We start from the raw sequence: 14,590 nt of genomic DNA on the forward strand, positions 1-14,590 counted from the left end.
GGGCGTGGGGCCGGAGCGCGCATGCGCAGTGGCGGCGGGAGGGGCGGGGCCTGGGCTGTCAGCCGCCCGCAGAGGAGGAAGCCTTGGACAGCGCGCGGTGTAAGGGGCGGGACCGGGAGGCCTGCTGAGGGTCGGGCGGCAGAGGCCGGGCCATGTGGGAGTGCTGGGCCGTGAGGCCGCCGGGGCCGGTGGTGGTGGCCGCCACCGTGGTGCTGCTGCTGAGCGGCGTGGGCCCGGCGCGCGGCTCCGAGGACATCGTGGTGGGCTGCGGAGGCTTCGTCAAGTCGGACGTGGAGATCAACTACTCGCTCATCGAGGTGAGCGCCCGCCCCGCGGCCCGGAGCTCGCTGTGTCACCCCGGGCCAATCGCTCAACCTCTCTGAGCCGCGGTGGCCTCGCCTCTGACGCCAGGCAGTTGCCACCAGTCCCCCATTCCAAGAGTCCTTTCCTCTTTAAAGGCGCCACTTTCCGCGGGCTCTCCACTATCTCCTGCCCAGTCGTGCTGCAGTGAAGGTTCTTATCTTGCGGTCAGCTACAGAGGGGGAACGGGGGCGGGAGCCTGAAAGTACGTGATCAGGGGTGTAAGGGACATTTTTGGTGACGATGATGGTGGTTCATAACTTTTATCAGGCCACGCAAAACTAAGGATCCCCCAAGTCAAGACCTCGGGTTCTTCAAAACCCAACTCTAGATCCGCGGGATCCAGGCCCCAGATCTCTTAAAACCCAGTCTCAGCAGGACCCAGACCCCTGGGGACCCAGACTTCAGATCTCCCAGATCCTCAAAAGCCCTGGAACCCAGACCCCCTGAAACTGATTTCAGAACCAAAAGACCCCAAGTTTTACCCTCACAACACAGAATACCCCCCAATACTGAAGTTCTAATCCACTGCTTCTCCAACCCCCTGGGAAGCTTTTAAAGGGCATGGATTCCCATCCCAGAGATCCTGACCCGGTTTCTCTCTGTTGGCATCTCTGGGCTGGGAAACTGTGTTTTTAACCTCCCTGATTTCCCCCATAGGACTGCTTTTCTTCTGAAAATGGAGAGTTGTCAGCTCCCCTGATTGCCTTACTGGGTAGTTACACTAGAGATTTGTGCAGAAGTCTTATTAAATTGCAGAGCCCTATTCAGTTAGATTATTATTAGCCCAGTGGAATGATGACCCAGAAAGCTTTTGTGAGGAGGAAGGGGGATAGGTGGAGCTAGGGGTAGATGGTCACTTGCAGGACAGATGGGAAGGGATCTGAGGGAGGGCTGGCCTCTATTTGAGGAGGGTATTGAAGGTGAGGCAGGAGAAGGGGATTCGAGAGAGGAAAAAGGAAGAGGCTGGGAGATGCCAAAGAGAAGGGGCTGAGGACTGAGACCCCAGGGGCTGTTGGTCTGAAAGCACATTGAGCTGCTCCAGTGCTGGTAACTGGAGGGCTGTGGTGAAGGGTTGAACTGGTGTGTTCTACAGAGCAGGTCACTGAGGATTGGGGGAGGGGTAGGAAGTAGATTCCACATCCCACTAGCTCTTTGGCCTCGCTCCAAGTCCCACAGTTTTTGTTCCTGTAGAATGGTGTTGGGAGAGAAGCAGCAGAACCCAGCACCATGTATTTTCTAAAGCAGTTCATCAGTTATCACCTTCAAGACCTCTCTATCTTCTCCACCATTTTTGGTCTTAAGAAGTCAGGTATTTAGTGAATCTATGCATTGGCAGTGGCAGGGCTCCTAGGATCTCTGGGTGCCCATACCACCTCCTGGGTTGTGGGCACAGGGCATTTCAGCAGCTGCCTTGAAAGCCTTTTTGCAGCTTGTTTCCTGGGGCTTCAGGAGGAAAGTGAAGGCAGGTCTCCCACCCTGAATACTGATAATGACCTTAACAGTAGAGAGCAGGTTTTGTGATCTAGTATGAAATGTGTTCCTTCCCTCCCACACTGTTGGTGGGAATGTATTTGGTGCAGCCACTATGGAAAACAGTATGGAGATTCCTTAAAAAACTAAAAATAGACTTACTGTATGATCCTGCATTCCCAGTCGTGGGCATAGATCCAAAAAAGATGAATACTCTAATTCAAAAAGATAAGTGCACCCCAGTGTTACTAGCAGCACTATTTACAATAGCTAAGATGTGGAAGCGAACTACATTTCCACCGACAGATGATTGGGTAAAGAAGTTGTGGTATAAATATAAAATGGAATACTGCTCAGCCACAAAAAAGACTAAAATAATGCCATTTGCTGCAATATGAATGGGCCTAGAGATTATCATACTAAGTAAAGTAAGCCTGAAAGAGAAAGAGAAATATCATATGATGTCACTTGTATGTGGAATCTATTAAAAAAAAAAGACACAAATGAACTTATTTACAAAACAGAAACAGACACACAGACATAGGAAACAAACAGGGTTACTGGGGGGAAAGGGGGGTGGCGAGGGATAAATTGGGAGTTCAGGATTTGCAGATACAAAATACTGTATATGAAATTGATGAACAACAAAGTTCTACAGCGTAGCAGAGAACTATATTCAGTATCTTATAATAGCTTATAATGGTAATGAGTGGGAGAAAGAACATATGTATAACTGAATCACTATGCTGTACACCAGAAAGTAACACAACATTGTAAATTGACTATACTTCAACTAAAAAAAAAAAAGTGTTCCTTGAGCCCTAAGACTACCTGTCCAGATGATCTGAAACACTCATGGTTTCTTAATTTCTGATTATGAAATCAAATGTTTCATATATGTGGTGTATGTTGCCATCTTGCATCCTGATCTATGCTTTATGAAAGACATGTAAGTAAGTTATTTCACAGTCATTCTTTTTTTAAAAAAATTTTTTTTGGGGAAAGTAATAAGGTTTGTTTGTTTGTTTATTTATTTATTTATTTATTTATTTATTTTTTAATGGAGGTACTGGGGATTGAACCTAGGACCTCATACATGCTAAGTATGGGCTCTACCCACTGTCCCTCAACCGCCCAGTCATTTCTGGATTGTTTTCCTATGTTCCAGTAAAACTACCTTCACTCTTCTCCAGTTTTGTTCCCTTCTAGGTGTTTTTCCATCATATTTATCCAGTCAGTAACTACTGAGTGAGCCCCTGCACGTGCCTGGTGGGGATAAAGCAGTTCAGTGACAAAAATCCCTACAAAAGAAAAACCATATTGGTTGCTGCTACTTTAATAGTCAGGCGATTTCACATTAAAAACTGCATTCCTGATGTCTCTGGAAAACCAGCTGATCTTTGGGCTGTGGGTTAAGTAGCAATCTGTCTCTCTTTAGAAGAATGCCCGCTGACAGTACTTCCCTTGCCCCTCTGGACAGGGGGGTTTCAGCCCCTGCTTTAAGTGCATGCCTCTGAATTTCTTTGCGGCCTGTGAACAAGCTTGGGTATTTATTGAGTACCTACACTAAATAAGACACTGTCCTAGGCGCCATAAACTGTGATCACTGCGCATGAAAAGCCTGTGGTCTGTACGTAATTTCCCTCTGTTCCTTTCCTAAATGTGCACATTGTGAGTTTGCTGTTTTATACATCTTAGCCAGTATGACCCAGTTCTGTTATTTCCGTATCATAGTTACAGATGATTAACATTAAGAGATTCTGGATGCGTGTTATTCCAAGTACTGGGACTCTTCGGGGTTAGTAATGCAGGTCCCTGACCCTTGCCTGACACCTTCCAGTTTAGACATAGAAGTGAGGCTCAGGGATTGCATTTTAACAAGCACCTAACTGACAGCCGAATTCGAAAATTTCTTTTAGACCCAGAAACAGCATCGAGACAGCCACTAAAATAAGCTGAAAAGCACTGAAAAATGTGACTTCTGGCAGTAGTTTCTAACTTGAAAAATATAGAATCACATTATTTTGGGATTATTTTGTGTCATTTCCCTCTGTCCAAAATGCCCAGTGTTAACAGCTGCACACGTCGGGTCCTCAGCAAATGCCTTGTGATTGGATGCGTTCAGGTGCATTCTGTGTAGCCAGTTCTCAGAGGTGATAACTATGACTTCTCTTTCCTTCCTTTCTAGATAAAGTTGTACACCAAACACGGGACTTTGAAGTACCAGACAGACTGTGCCCCTAACAATGGTTACTTTATGATCCCCTTGTATGATAAGGTAAGAGGAGAGAGTACTTTAGTCTTTTACGATGGGAAGTTGTTACAGTGACCCACGGAGCTGCGCTTGCCAGGAGAACGGCTTTCCCGCGTGAGAAAATACTCATCTGCTTTGTAAATTATAAATGGAATATGACAATTCTGAAGGCCAGATTCCAAGGGAGACAGCTTCTGAACTGGTTGGATTGAGTATAGTGATTCTCAATGTCTCCAGGGACATGTGGCAACGTCTAGAGACATTTTTGGTTGTTACAACTGAGAGGGAGGGAGAATGCTCCAGTTACCTCGTGAGCAGAGACCAGGAATGGAGCTAAACATGATGGGATGCTGTACGGAACAGGCCAAGTGTCTACAGTGCCAAGGCTGAGAAACCCTGATTTAACAGAACCCTCTCCTACAAGCACCTTAAAATATAGTTAAAAAGAATTATACAAACAATATGTGAATTTATGAGCTTTGTGGGAAAAAAAATTAAGGGTTTTAGAAACATCTGGAGCAAATTTTATCTTTTATCCCCCAAATCCCCCTCTGTAGTGATAACCTCTGATAAAAATTTTGGTGTGTATCTTAGCAGACTGCTTTCTCTGTACTTAGAGTTACACAGGTATCCAGGAATACACATGCACACATGTATGTAGATACACAAACATGTATGCACACAGATGGGTATCCATGCACACCTGTACTCCCACACCTCACCCTCCCCACATTTCAAGTTTTTATTTGGAAATATAGATTCATAGAAAGTTGTAAAAATAGTTAATAATGCTACATAGTTTTGCTTTTGTTAAAAAAATACAAGTGGAATCAAACACTGTTCTGCAGTGTGATTCTGCCCCTCCCCCCATGGTGATATCTTGGCACATTTAGACATCAGTAGTAGGTGTGTGGACCTACTACTGTCCTTTTAATGGCTACACAGCGTGTCAAGAGTCACATCAAACTTATTTTACTGCTTCTCTATAGACATAGAGGCTTTTCCCAATTTTTAAAATTGTTATTACTAACAACATAGCAATAAATATTCTTGAACTTAACAACTTTATGCACAATACATAAGATTGCTTTCTAGAGGTAGACTAGTTGGGTCTTGAAATCCGATTTATCTTTTTTGTTTTTTAATTATTGAAACATTCTCAAGGAGCCCTTTACTCAAGAGTGTATGAGTAAAATCGAGTTTTTTAAGAAATGGCTTTAGTTCCTGAAGATGCGTCTGATCCTGGCAACCTCAGGCATATGAGGTGCTAACCGGCGACTGGGTTAATAGTACATTTTCACATCAGACCAAGAGTGGCTGAATATAGTGTCTTCAGAACTCTTTGGTGGCTTAAAAGGGAGCTTCTGGAGTTGAGCTTGCTGCGCCTGAGGGAAATCAAGAGCCCACTACCACTTAACAAGTACAAAGTTGACGCCTGGAATTCCATTTCAGGTGTGGACATTCTATATTATGTGATAGCGCTGAACTAAATTAAACTAGTTGAAGAGTTATCACTTCTCAGTCCTTGACATTGATTTTATTTTTCCCCTCGTAGGGAGATTTCATTCTGAAGATTGAGCCTCCCCTAGGGTGGAGTTTTGGTAAGTTAACAAGTAACAAGTAAGGTATACTCTGTAAAGGAGTAGGTTATGTGCTGAATATTAATTTAAATTAATGAGTGCATAGATTGTTAAAATATTAAGGGTTCATTTCTAGTGTGGAAGAGGGTATTTTTTTTCACCTCCTCCTTATTACTTTAGACTAGGTTGGATTTACCTTAGACTTACCTTAAGGATTTTCTGTCATCTTTTTAAAAATAGGCGTCATTTCTCGAACCTCTCAGAAAACTCTGCTTTTGCAGTTTCATTCACTAAATGCTAGTAGAGCTTAATGAATATGGAGGTCAGGAGTGGGGACTTCGTTCCTGTCCCAGGATGACTTCTGTCTTAGCCCCCTCAGTGTTTCTTGTTTTGTTTTTAAAACTTGTTTTTAGTGAATTAGTAGCAACATTAAACATTGTAAGATTTGACATAAACATCCAGATCTACTTGTCTTAAGAGATCAAAAATCTGGCAGCCTTAGGCCTGACCAGCCCTCTGATAACCTTGGACAAGTTACTTCCGCTGGGTGGGCATCCATCTCCTCACTGGGGGCTCGGGAGAGTGGTGGTGCCAGACTCACAGGCTCTGTGGGGGAGTCATGGGCCGGTGTACTTCTGTGTTCAGAATGGCTGGCACATAACTGGCAATCAATTAGTAAACACTTAGAAGAAGTCCTTCCACACATGCTAACAAAAGCTCCAAACTTTCCAGAGGTGACTGCTTTTTAGCAAAGTTGGAGAGGTGGGAGTGGGGTTGAGATTAGAAGAAAGGGTCTTGGGGGATGGATAAATCAGGAGTTTGTGATTTGCAGATACAAACTACTGTATATAAAATAGATAAACAACAGGGTCCCACTGTGTAGCGCAGGGAACTATATTCAATGTCTTATAATAACCTATAATGTTAAAGAATTTGAAAAAGAGTGTATAAATATATATATATATATGTAACTGAATCACTATGCTATACACCAGAAACTAACACAACAGTGTAAATCAACTGTACATCAATTAAAAAAAAAAAAAGAAGAAGAAGAAAGGGTTCGCTTTGTCACAGCTGACGTTTTTGGAGAGCAGAGCCGTCACAGTTCAGTAGAGGGCTGTGTGTGACCCAGTTCCTACCGGGCCGGCCTGTGAATTAGAGGAGGAAGAACTGAGCCCCTGTTGTCACAGAGGCAGCTACGGCTAGTTTGCTCTGGGAGACTAGTTGTTTCCCAGTTCACAGGCCGGGGCACCTGGCTGGTGCAGCCCCCAAAATGCGGGGGAATCAAACCCAGCTCACAGCCAGAGAGGTCACAGACCAGTGGCTGGTGAGAGTGTTCTGTTTGAATCCTCTTCTCTTCTTGTCAATTCTTTTGATAAGCTTCTTAAGATTAAATTATAGTGTACTTGCAGAAAATTGTACTCACAATAAGGTTATTGCGTGGTGACTTTTCACAAAGTGAACACCTCATGTAACCACTGCCTGGATAACAAGATAGAACCTTGACCCGGGCCCGGAAGTGCCGTATGCCAGGCACTTACTAACTGCCCCACCCCTCCCCACAGGTGACCACCGCCCAACCTCAAATTATAGATTATTGTGTCTGTCTTGAAATTCATATAAATGGAATCATACAAGGTACATTTTGTGCCTGGTTTCTTTCTCTCGACATTGTTCACGGGATTCATCCTCATCTGTGCAGCTCTGGTTAGTTCGTTCGATTGCTGTATGAAAATAAAGCTATTTACCCTCCTACTGTTGGTGGATATTGGGTCGCTTCCCGATTTTGGCCACTAAGAACAGTGCTCCTGTGAACATCCTTTTGGTACATACATACCTTTTGGTACCTAGGCATTTGCGTTTCTGTTAAGTACATACCAGGGGCGAAATTGCTGGGCGATAGAATTTTCATGTGTCCAGCTCTAGTGGATATTGCCAGACAGCTGAAGCAGATGTTGCAGATTTTCGCTCTACCAGCCATGTGTAAGGGTTGGGTCCTCCACATCCTCACCAGCCCTGGCTCTGTCAGTCTCTTCCATCCTAGCCGTCCTGGTGGTGATGTGCTGGCATCTCATTGTGGTTTTGATTTGCATTTCCTGATGTTCCATGAGACCGAACACTTTTTCATGTGTTTACTGGCCATTTGGATGTTCTGTTTTGTGAGGAGCCCGTTCAAGGGTCTGTCCATTTTTCAATGGCATCTTTCCCTGTGTGTGTGTGTGTGTGTGTGTGTATGTGTGTGTGTGTGAAATTCTCTTCATTTTCTTTCATTTTTTCTCTACTTGTCACTCCACATTCTTCCTAATTTTTAAAAAACTCAGCTTTAACCCTTATTGTAATGAACTCTTAAACTTTTTAAATTGAATTAGTTGCTAATATTGAAAACTCCAGATTTCCACACACAATCCAGATTTCCAGTTTTTCTCGAGAGGTTGGAAGCTCTGGCAGCACTGGGCCACACGGCAGCAGTTGGCAGAAGCGGGGTCGCGGCTGCCCATTTTTCCATTTGCCGTTCTCCCCACTTGGCCTGTCTGCTTCCTTCTAACCCCCCAGCTCCTGTGGGCATTGGAGTTTATGGTGCTGGTGTGACAGACGTGGCTGAACTCATGTCCTTGGTCAGGAGACAGATCTGGAGCCAGACTTTTTGGGGTTGAACTTGGGCTCTGTCACTCACAAGCTCTGTGATTTTAGGAGATCCTTTCACTGTTCTGTGCCTCAGCTTACCCCTCAGTCAGCTGCAGACATTGCTACCTACATGTCTCAGGTAGTCATGAGGATTAAATGCACTTAGCTCAGTGCCTGGTCTGTAGTGAGCGCTCAGTAAATACAGCTCTTTGGCGCTCACTGCATTTCCCCTGGGACTCTGAGACACAACTCGCTTGCAAGACTGTTATAAGAGTATATTATACTCTAAACCCGGTTCCCTCTGGAGTAGGGGAGCGGGTGTCCAGGGCATGGGAATGGGAGGGAGACTTTTCCCTGCATAATTCCTGTGCCTTTGGATCTTGGACCACGTGAGTGGCTCAGAAATGAATAAAATGAAGGTTAACCAGTAAAATGTGTTTTACCCAGATGGTTTCATCTTATCCCAGAACTGAGCTCCCTCTCGTGTCCTCTGCCCCGTTCCCTCCCCTTCCGTCTCGTTGCTCAGAGCCGACCACCGTGGAGCTCTACGTGGATGGCGTCAGCGACATCTGCACGAAGGGTGGGGACATCAACTTTGTGTTCACAGGCTTCTCTGTGAATGGAAAGGTTTGGCATTTGTCATGTCTGCTCTGTGGTACAGACCGAGTCTTCTCTTACCTTTAAAAAATAAGACATTTCAAACTGGGGGCTTTGAGCCCACAAGGGACCCACATAAGCTTCAAGAGGGTCTGGAGACTCCATGAAATTGCGTGTAAAATGTAGCGGGTATATTTTGGGGTCGGGTCTAGGTTGCTGGTCACTCCCCTGTCCGGGTATAGATGCCAGGATGGACTTTTAGAGGCTCAGGAGCTCAGGGGGAGTTGTTCCTCCCTGCATCCAGTGCCAGGGTTGAGATGGGCCTGTCTCCTTGCCTTCCCTTTGTTCGTGGCGGGTTTGTTCTTTCCCTCCACCCTGAGAGTGAGGGCGTTTGGCCCCGGCTCTATGTGTGGGCTTCTTGTTAGAGGTGAGGGGCATGGGTATTTATTATTTCTCAGTAGTGTGTAAAATAATTGTGCATCCTTACCTGGTGGTATCTTAGAGTGTCACTTTACTGTTGCCTGTCCCAGCCCCCAAGCCTCCCCGGGAAGGGCACCCATGACCTCTGCCATCTTTTCCAAGGACTTTCGACCCAGAGAAGGTTGTGGGCCCCGAGTGGGGAGCGGGGTGGACAGTGCTGCTGGGAGGAGCATGCTGCTGCTGGGTGGCTCCCAACCTCCTCCTCCTTCTCCCTGGCAGGTTCTCAGCAAAGGGCAGCCCCTGGGGCCCGCAGGAGTTCAGGTGTCTCTGAGAAACACGGGCACCGAAGCCAAGATCCAGTCCACGGTCACACAGCCTGGCGGAAAGTGAGTCATGCATGTGCTGTCCTGCCCGGCAGCTGGAGGGGGGCTGTGATAGGAGACAGCAGGGAGCTGTGGAGTTAGGGAGACCTGGGTTCAAATCCTGATTCAGCCTCTTAACTTAGGACAGGTTCATGCCCCTCAGGGCCTCACGTGCCTCATCTGTAAGTTGGAAGTCATTTGACCCATGACCTCTGATAGGATGATTAAGTATGAGATAAATAACGCACCTGCTGCGGGGCCTGGCACAGGGCAGGCCTTCACGGAGTCGGGACTGGGTCTTGGGTCAGAATCCTAGTTCCCCCATTTACTAGCTGTCTGCCCCGGGGCAAATTACTTAATGCCTCTGTGCCTTAGTTTCCTCATTTATAAATGATGATAATCATGGAACCTACCTCCTAAGGTTACTGAGAAGATTAAATTATAATACTACTGTTTCAAACTGTGTGGCATAGACTGTGTGCTTAATAACTTAGCTCAGTACAGATTAGCTCAATTATGACTTTTAAACATTTTATCACTATTACATCACAATCATTTTGTAGTTGAGACTGATGATTATTTAATTAGCCTTGTTGAGTCAGATTTAAAGCATTTATTTAACGGATTTATATCGTTAAGTTGTAAATGTTAATAGATGTGCCAAAATTAATATCAGAATAGTTCCAGCTCATAATTTTGAAATCATACAAATCACTGCTGACTTCAGTACACAAATCTGACTAAACTGCAGAACAGAAGTCCGTCAGTACATCATCTGATTTTTAAATGATCATTGTTGAAATTATTTTTCAGTTTTGGAAAATACTGATTGATGCCTCTCCATCCCCCACCCTGGTCTGTAGAAGGAACTTGAAACTTTCATTTTCTCTAGTTTCTCAGTCATGGGCTGTTGACCTTGCTGGGAAAAGTGACTTGAACATTCTGAAACTCTTTCATGCGCACTAACTAAACCGACAGCAACTCGCAGAACTCGGATGCTCTGAACATAAAGTAGAGGGTAGATCTTACCGAGACCAAAATTCAGTGGCCGTGTCAACTTTGTTGTAGCGAAGTGATTTCCAAGCCCCATGCAGTTATATTAGGCAATATTTGATGTAGTAAAATGCCACAGAAGAAGAAGCTGAATTAAATTTCTGTAGCTCATGTCACTGGAATTAGCCCTGAAAATCTAAAGGGTTGAATGTGTCAGAATCCTAGGGGTAGCGTTTCCAGCCTCAGTTCAGCCCACTCTGGTCTCGGTTTTGCCCATCACTACTAGAGTGATCTTCATTGGCTTCTGGTTTCATCATAATTGCTTTGTGCAAGAGCAGAGAATGGCTTGATTTGTTTCTGATAACAGATCTAAACTTTCTGGGGTAGGAGTCGAAGCTCACGATCATTTGCTCTCCCCTGACCCTTAAGTGTCATCTTGTGTGAGCGTCTGTCCCAACCTATGGGGTCCGTCCTCTGTTCCCTACCCACCCCTCCTCCCTTCCCACGTCTCCTCGCCTATCCTCGCCTCTCACTCTCAACACACACTTGACTGATCCCTGGTAAATCACAGTGACTAGTTTTTAGGCCAGAAGTCCCTGGGGCTCAGGGAAGCATCGACCTTCCTTCCTATTGGCACGTGGAACACCTGTCCTTGGCACACACAAGTACTCAGTACATGCTGCCTGATGAGGATTTGTACAGCAAATGTTGAATTTCATTTATGCTCATTTAACTGGCTAATGGCAAGTTTGTGATCTTTTAGACATTATTTTCTTGTGCTTCCAATAGTAGTCGTAAAATTAGAAATACTTACGATGTTGGGAGAAAGTGAAGTGGTACTTTGTATTTCTTAGGTTTGCATTTTTTAAAGTTCTTCCCGGAGATTACGAAATCCTTGCAACGCATCCGACCTGGGCGCTGAAAGAGGTGAGCATTGATTTCAGTTCTGTGGATAAGCCGTGCCAATAGTGTACTGGTTTGGGGACAAATGTAGAGGTTTTTAGTTCAAGATATGAAATGAGGTTATGGTTTTTCTAGAAGTAGATGAAAAAACAATGGTGCTGCTGATGAGTTTGGTGGTATTTATCCATGATAGCAGATGTTGCTTATGTCGGTTTCAGTTTTAGGTGACAATATTGTCTTCCTGCTGTGAAATAGGTTTGTTATTAACTGTAGCTATTTTGAGCCAAAATCAACACCAGAAGGACCTGATGAGTCCTTTTTCAGTCTGTAACAACAATCTTAAGTAAGATTCTAGGAACTCTTGTACATGTGCCCAAGGAGAATGTCTAAGAATAGTTATTACAGCTTTGTTTGTAATAGCAGAATGTTGTAAACAACCAAAATATCCATTAAGAGGAGAACGGATTGTGGTTTCATCACACAATTGAATTCTGTTCGTCAGCAATAATGAATATGCTTTTTTAAACTTTTACACTTTTCCACCTTCCAAATTTTCCATCTCCACTCCTTTATGCTCTTCTGTTTTGTACGTTCCAACTTTTTTTTAATGAGCATGCTTTATTTTTTTCCATGTTTAAAGATATGATGGCATATATTTTAACACTCTCTGTTAATGTACAATTCACATAGAGAAGAGTGCACTTAGTCTCCGTGTCCAGCGCAGTGATTTCCCCAAGCTAAACACACCACGCCCCCAGTTAACCAGACACAGAACAGAACCAGCACCCCAGGAGCCCCCTCATGCTCATTCCTAGTCACTACTTCCCCAAAGGGTGACATTATCCTGACCTTTAACAGCAGCTCTACTTAAAAACACAAATTTACATAAGCTCAAATTCCTTTAAGCATACACTTAACAAACAATGCAAACCTTAAAATGTATTCTATTTGTAATGTGTAAGCTATTGTCTCTTCACAGGTACTACAGAAATTCACTTAGTAGGTTTCCTCCTTTTGCGATCTTTTATTATAAGATATTTCAGCCAAACAGAAAGATATAAGGATATACTAAAGAACAAGCTCCAAACAGCTGAAGAATAAGAGAGAAAAAATACAATTCCAGACCCTTGCAGACCCCCACATCCCCTCCTCCCTCTGCAGATCAGTATCATAGTGAATATGGCATTGGCCATTCTCATTTAGTCTGTATGATTTTTCTGCATATGAATATATCTGTAGTGGTGCTATCATAAGTGGTTTAAATTACTGTATAAACAGTATCATATCTCCTCATCTCCATTTTGCCACATTTCCCTTCACTTCATTTTATGCATTAAAGATAGTTGTGATCATCCTACACACGCAATGTTATATGTTGCTTCCCCCCCTCCCCCGCCCAGTTAGTATGTTAGCGTAGGCATGTCCTCATGTTGTTAAACGCTTTGTGAGTGTTTGTTCTTTTGGAGGTTAAAGTCTTCTTTTGCAGGCAAGCACCACTGTGCGAGTCACCAACTCGAATGCCAACGCCGCCGGGCCCCTCATCGTGGCTGGCTACAACGTGTCTGGCTCTGTCCGCAGTGACGGCGAACCCATGAAAGGCGTGAAGTTTCTTCTCTTCTCTTCTCTAGTAAGCAGAGAGGTGAGCAAAGAAGAGTGAACAGGAGAGACTGTGGGCAGTGGGTGGAGGAGATGGGGGATCGCAGACTAAAAATACATGGTTTAAGACGCAGGTCAAGGTTGACTTATAGTCTCAACATTTAAGAACCTTGTGCTTCTCTGTTGACTCACAAGAAACTGAATGTCTACCCTGGGGGGCAGTGGACTTCGGTGGAAAGTGCACCGGCTTTGAAATCAAATAGATCCAGGTTCAGACAAAGCCCAGCTCTGCCTCTGACCATCTGTATGAGCCATTGTCGGCAGAAGGGGGGCAGTCAGGTGGTTTTTTCCAAGGAGATGGTGCCATTTTTAACTTTTCAACTTGAATGTAAAGATTTTTGTTCTTTTTATCTCTGCTATGCCCTAGGTTTCATAAATATATATTTTGTGAAATAAAACCTATACAATTTTTTTTTTATAGTGTGGATGTTTGATGTAAGTGGAGAAGGAAGTCATTTTGGCTTTTTTTTCCCCTGGCGTAGGATGTTCTGGGCTGCAACATCTCCCCAGTGCCCGGGTTCCAGCCGCAGGACGAGAGTCTGGTGTATTTGTGCCACACGGTTTCCAAAGAAGACGGCTCCTTCTCTTTCTATTCCTTGCCAAGCGGGGGCTATACTGTGGTGAGTGAAGCAGACTTCCGTTCTGTTCATGTTTGGGGCTCTGATGGCACAGTAAGAGTCAGTGCTGTTTGGGTATCACAGGACTGAATGGTTGGGCTGCAGTTGCAGGAACATTTTATTTAGCAGTTACTTAAGATGAGATGCTGACCCCTCAGTAACAGCTGCAGAAAGTGCAAGCCTGTCTCTTTTAAATCTGCAGCCGTTATGATTAATAGTGTCTCCTTGCCTGCCCCGAACCCCTCATCACTTGTGGCTGCTGGATCGAGTATTCCTATTGATGGTTGAAACATGTTATTGGCTCCTGGTGATTAACAGACTCTTCCTTCCAGATTCCATTCTATAGAGGGGAGAGGATTACCTTTGACGTTGCTCCTTCCAGACTTGACTTTACGGTGGAACATGACAGCCTGAAAATTGAGGTAAGACCTCCCTGCCTTCTGGAAGGACAGGTGTTAGAGTTCCCATCCCTGGGCACGGGTGTTGCAAAGGTGTCTAAAAAAAAATCAATGTTTTATCTAGAAGTGCCATTGGAAAAAATGGAATCTTCTCCTCTGTCCCAGTTTATTCTGGGATCCTCTAGATTCTTCACCTTGCTCACATAATGTCTTTATCTTAGAGAATTGGAGCCCTAGTTATAGCTACTGCATTCAGTGAAATGTATTTATTGAGTGTCAGTGACATATTTCAGATACTATTCTAGGGATGGGGAAATAGCAGTGACCAAAAGAGGAAGAAATTCTTATT

At 44.5% G+C, this 14,590-nt stretch overlaps 1 protein-coding gene across 2 annotated transcripts in view; it reads left to right on the plus strand.

The window, feature by feature from the left end:
• Window positions 1-14,590, plus strand: part of LOC102531066 (BOS complex subunit NOMO1) — a 51,384-nt gene continuing 36,794 nt past the window's right edge. Inside the window, exons 1-9 of one of the 2 annotated variants that reach the window (XM_031687562.2) lie at window positions 1-317; window positions 4,022-4,111; window positions 5,643-5,688; window positions 8,822-8,922; window positions 9,592-9,698; window positions 11,522-11,594; window positions 13,057-13,209; window positions 13,709-13,846; window positions 14,176-14,265. In XM_031687562.2, coding sequence (XP_031543422.2) covers window positions 153-317; window positions 4,022-4,111; window positions 5,643-5,688; window positions 8,822-8,922; window positions 9,592-9,698; window positions 11,522-11,594; window positions 13,057-13,209; window positions 13,709-13,846; window positions 14,176-14,265 — 963 coding nt within the window. In that variant the 5' untranslated portion in view covers window positions 1-152. Of the gene's footprint in view, window positions 318-4,021; window positions 4,112-5,642; window positions 5,689-7,282; window positions 7,378-8,742; window positions 8,923-9,591; window positions 9,699-11,521; window positions 11,595-13,056; window positions 13,210-13,708; window positions 13,847-14,175; window positions 14,266-14,590 lie in introns of those variants that run through there. The other variant, XM_072942671.1, reaches the window with a different exon arrangement.

Source organism: Vicugna pacos, chromosome 18 (assembly GCF_048564905.1).
Source record: "Vicugna pacos chromosome 18, VicPac4, whole genome shotgun sequence".
Classification (NCBI taxonomy): domain Eukaryota; kingdom Metazoa; phylum Chordata; class Mammalia; order Artiodactyla; family Camelidae; genus Vicugna; species Vicugna pacos.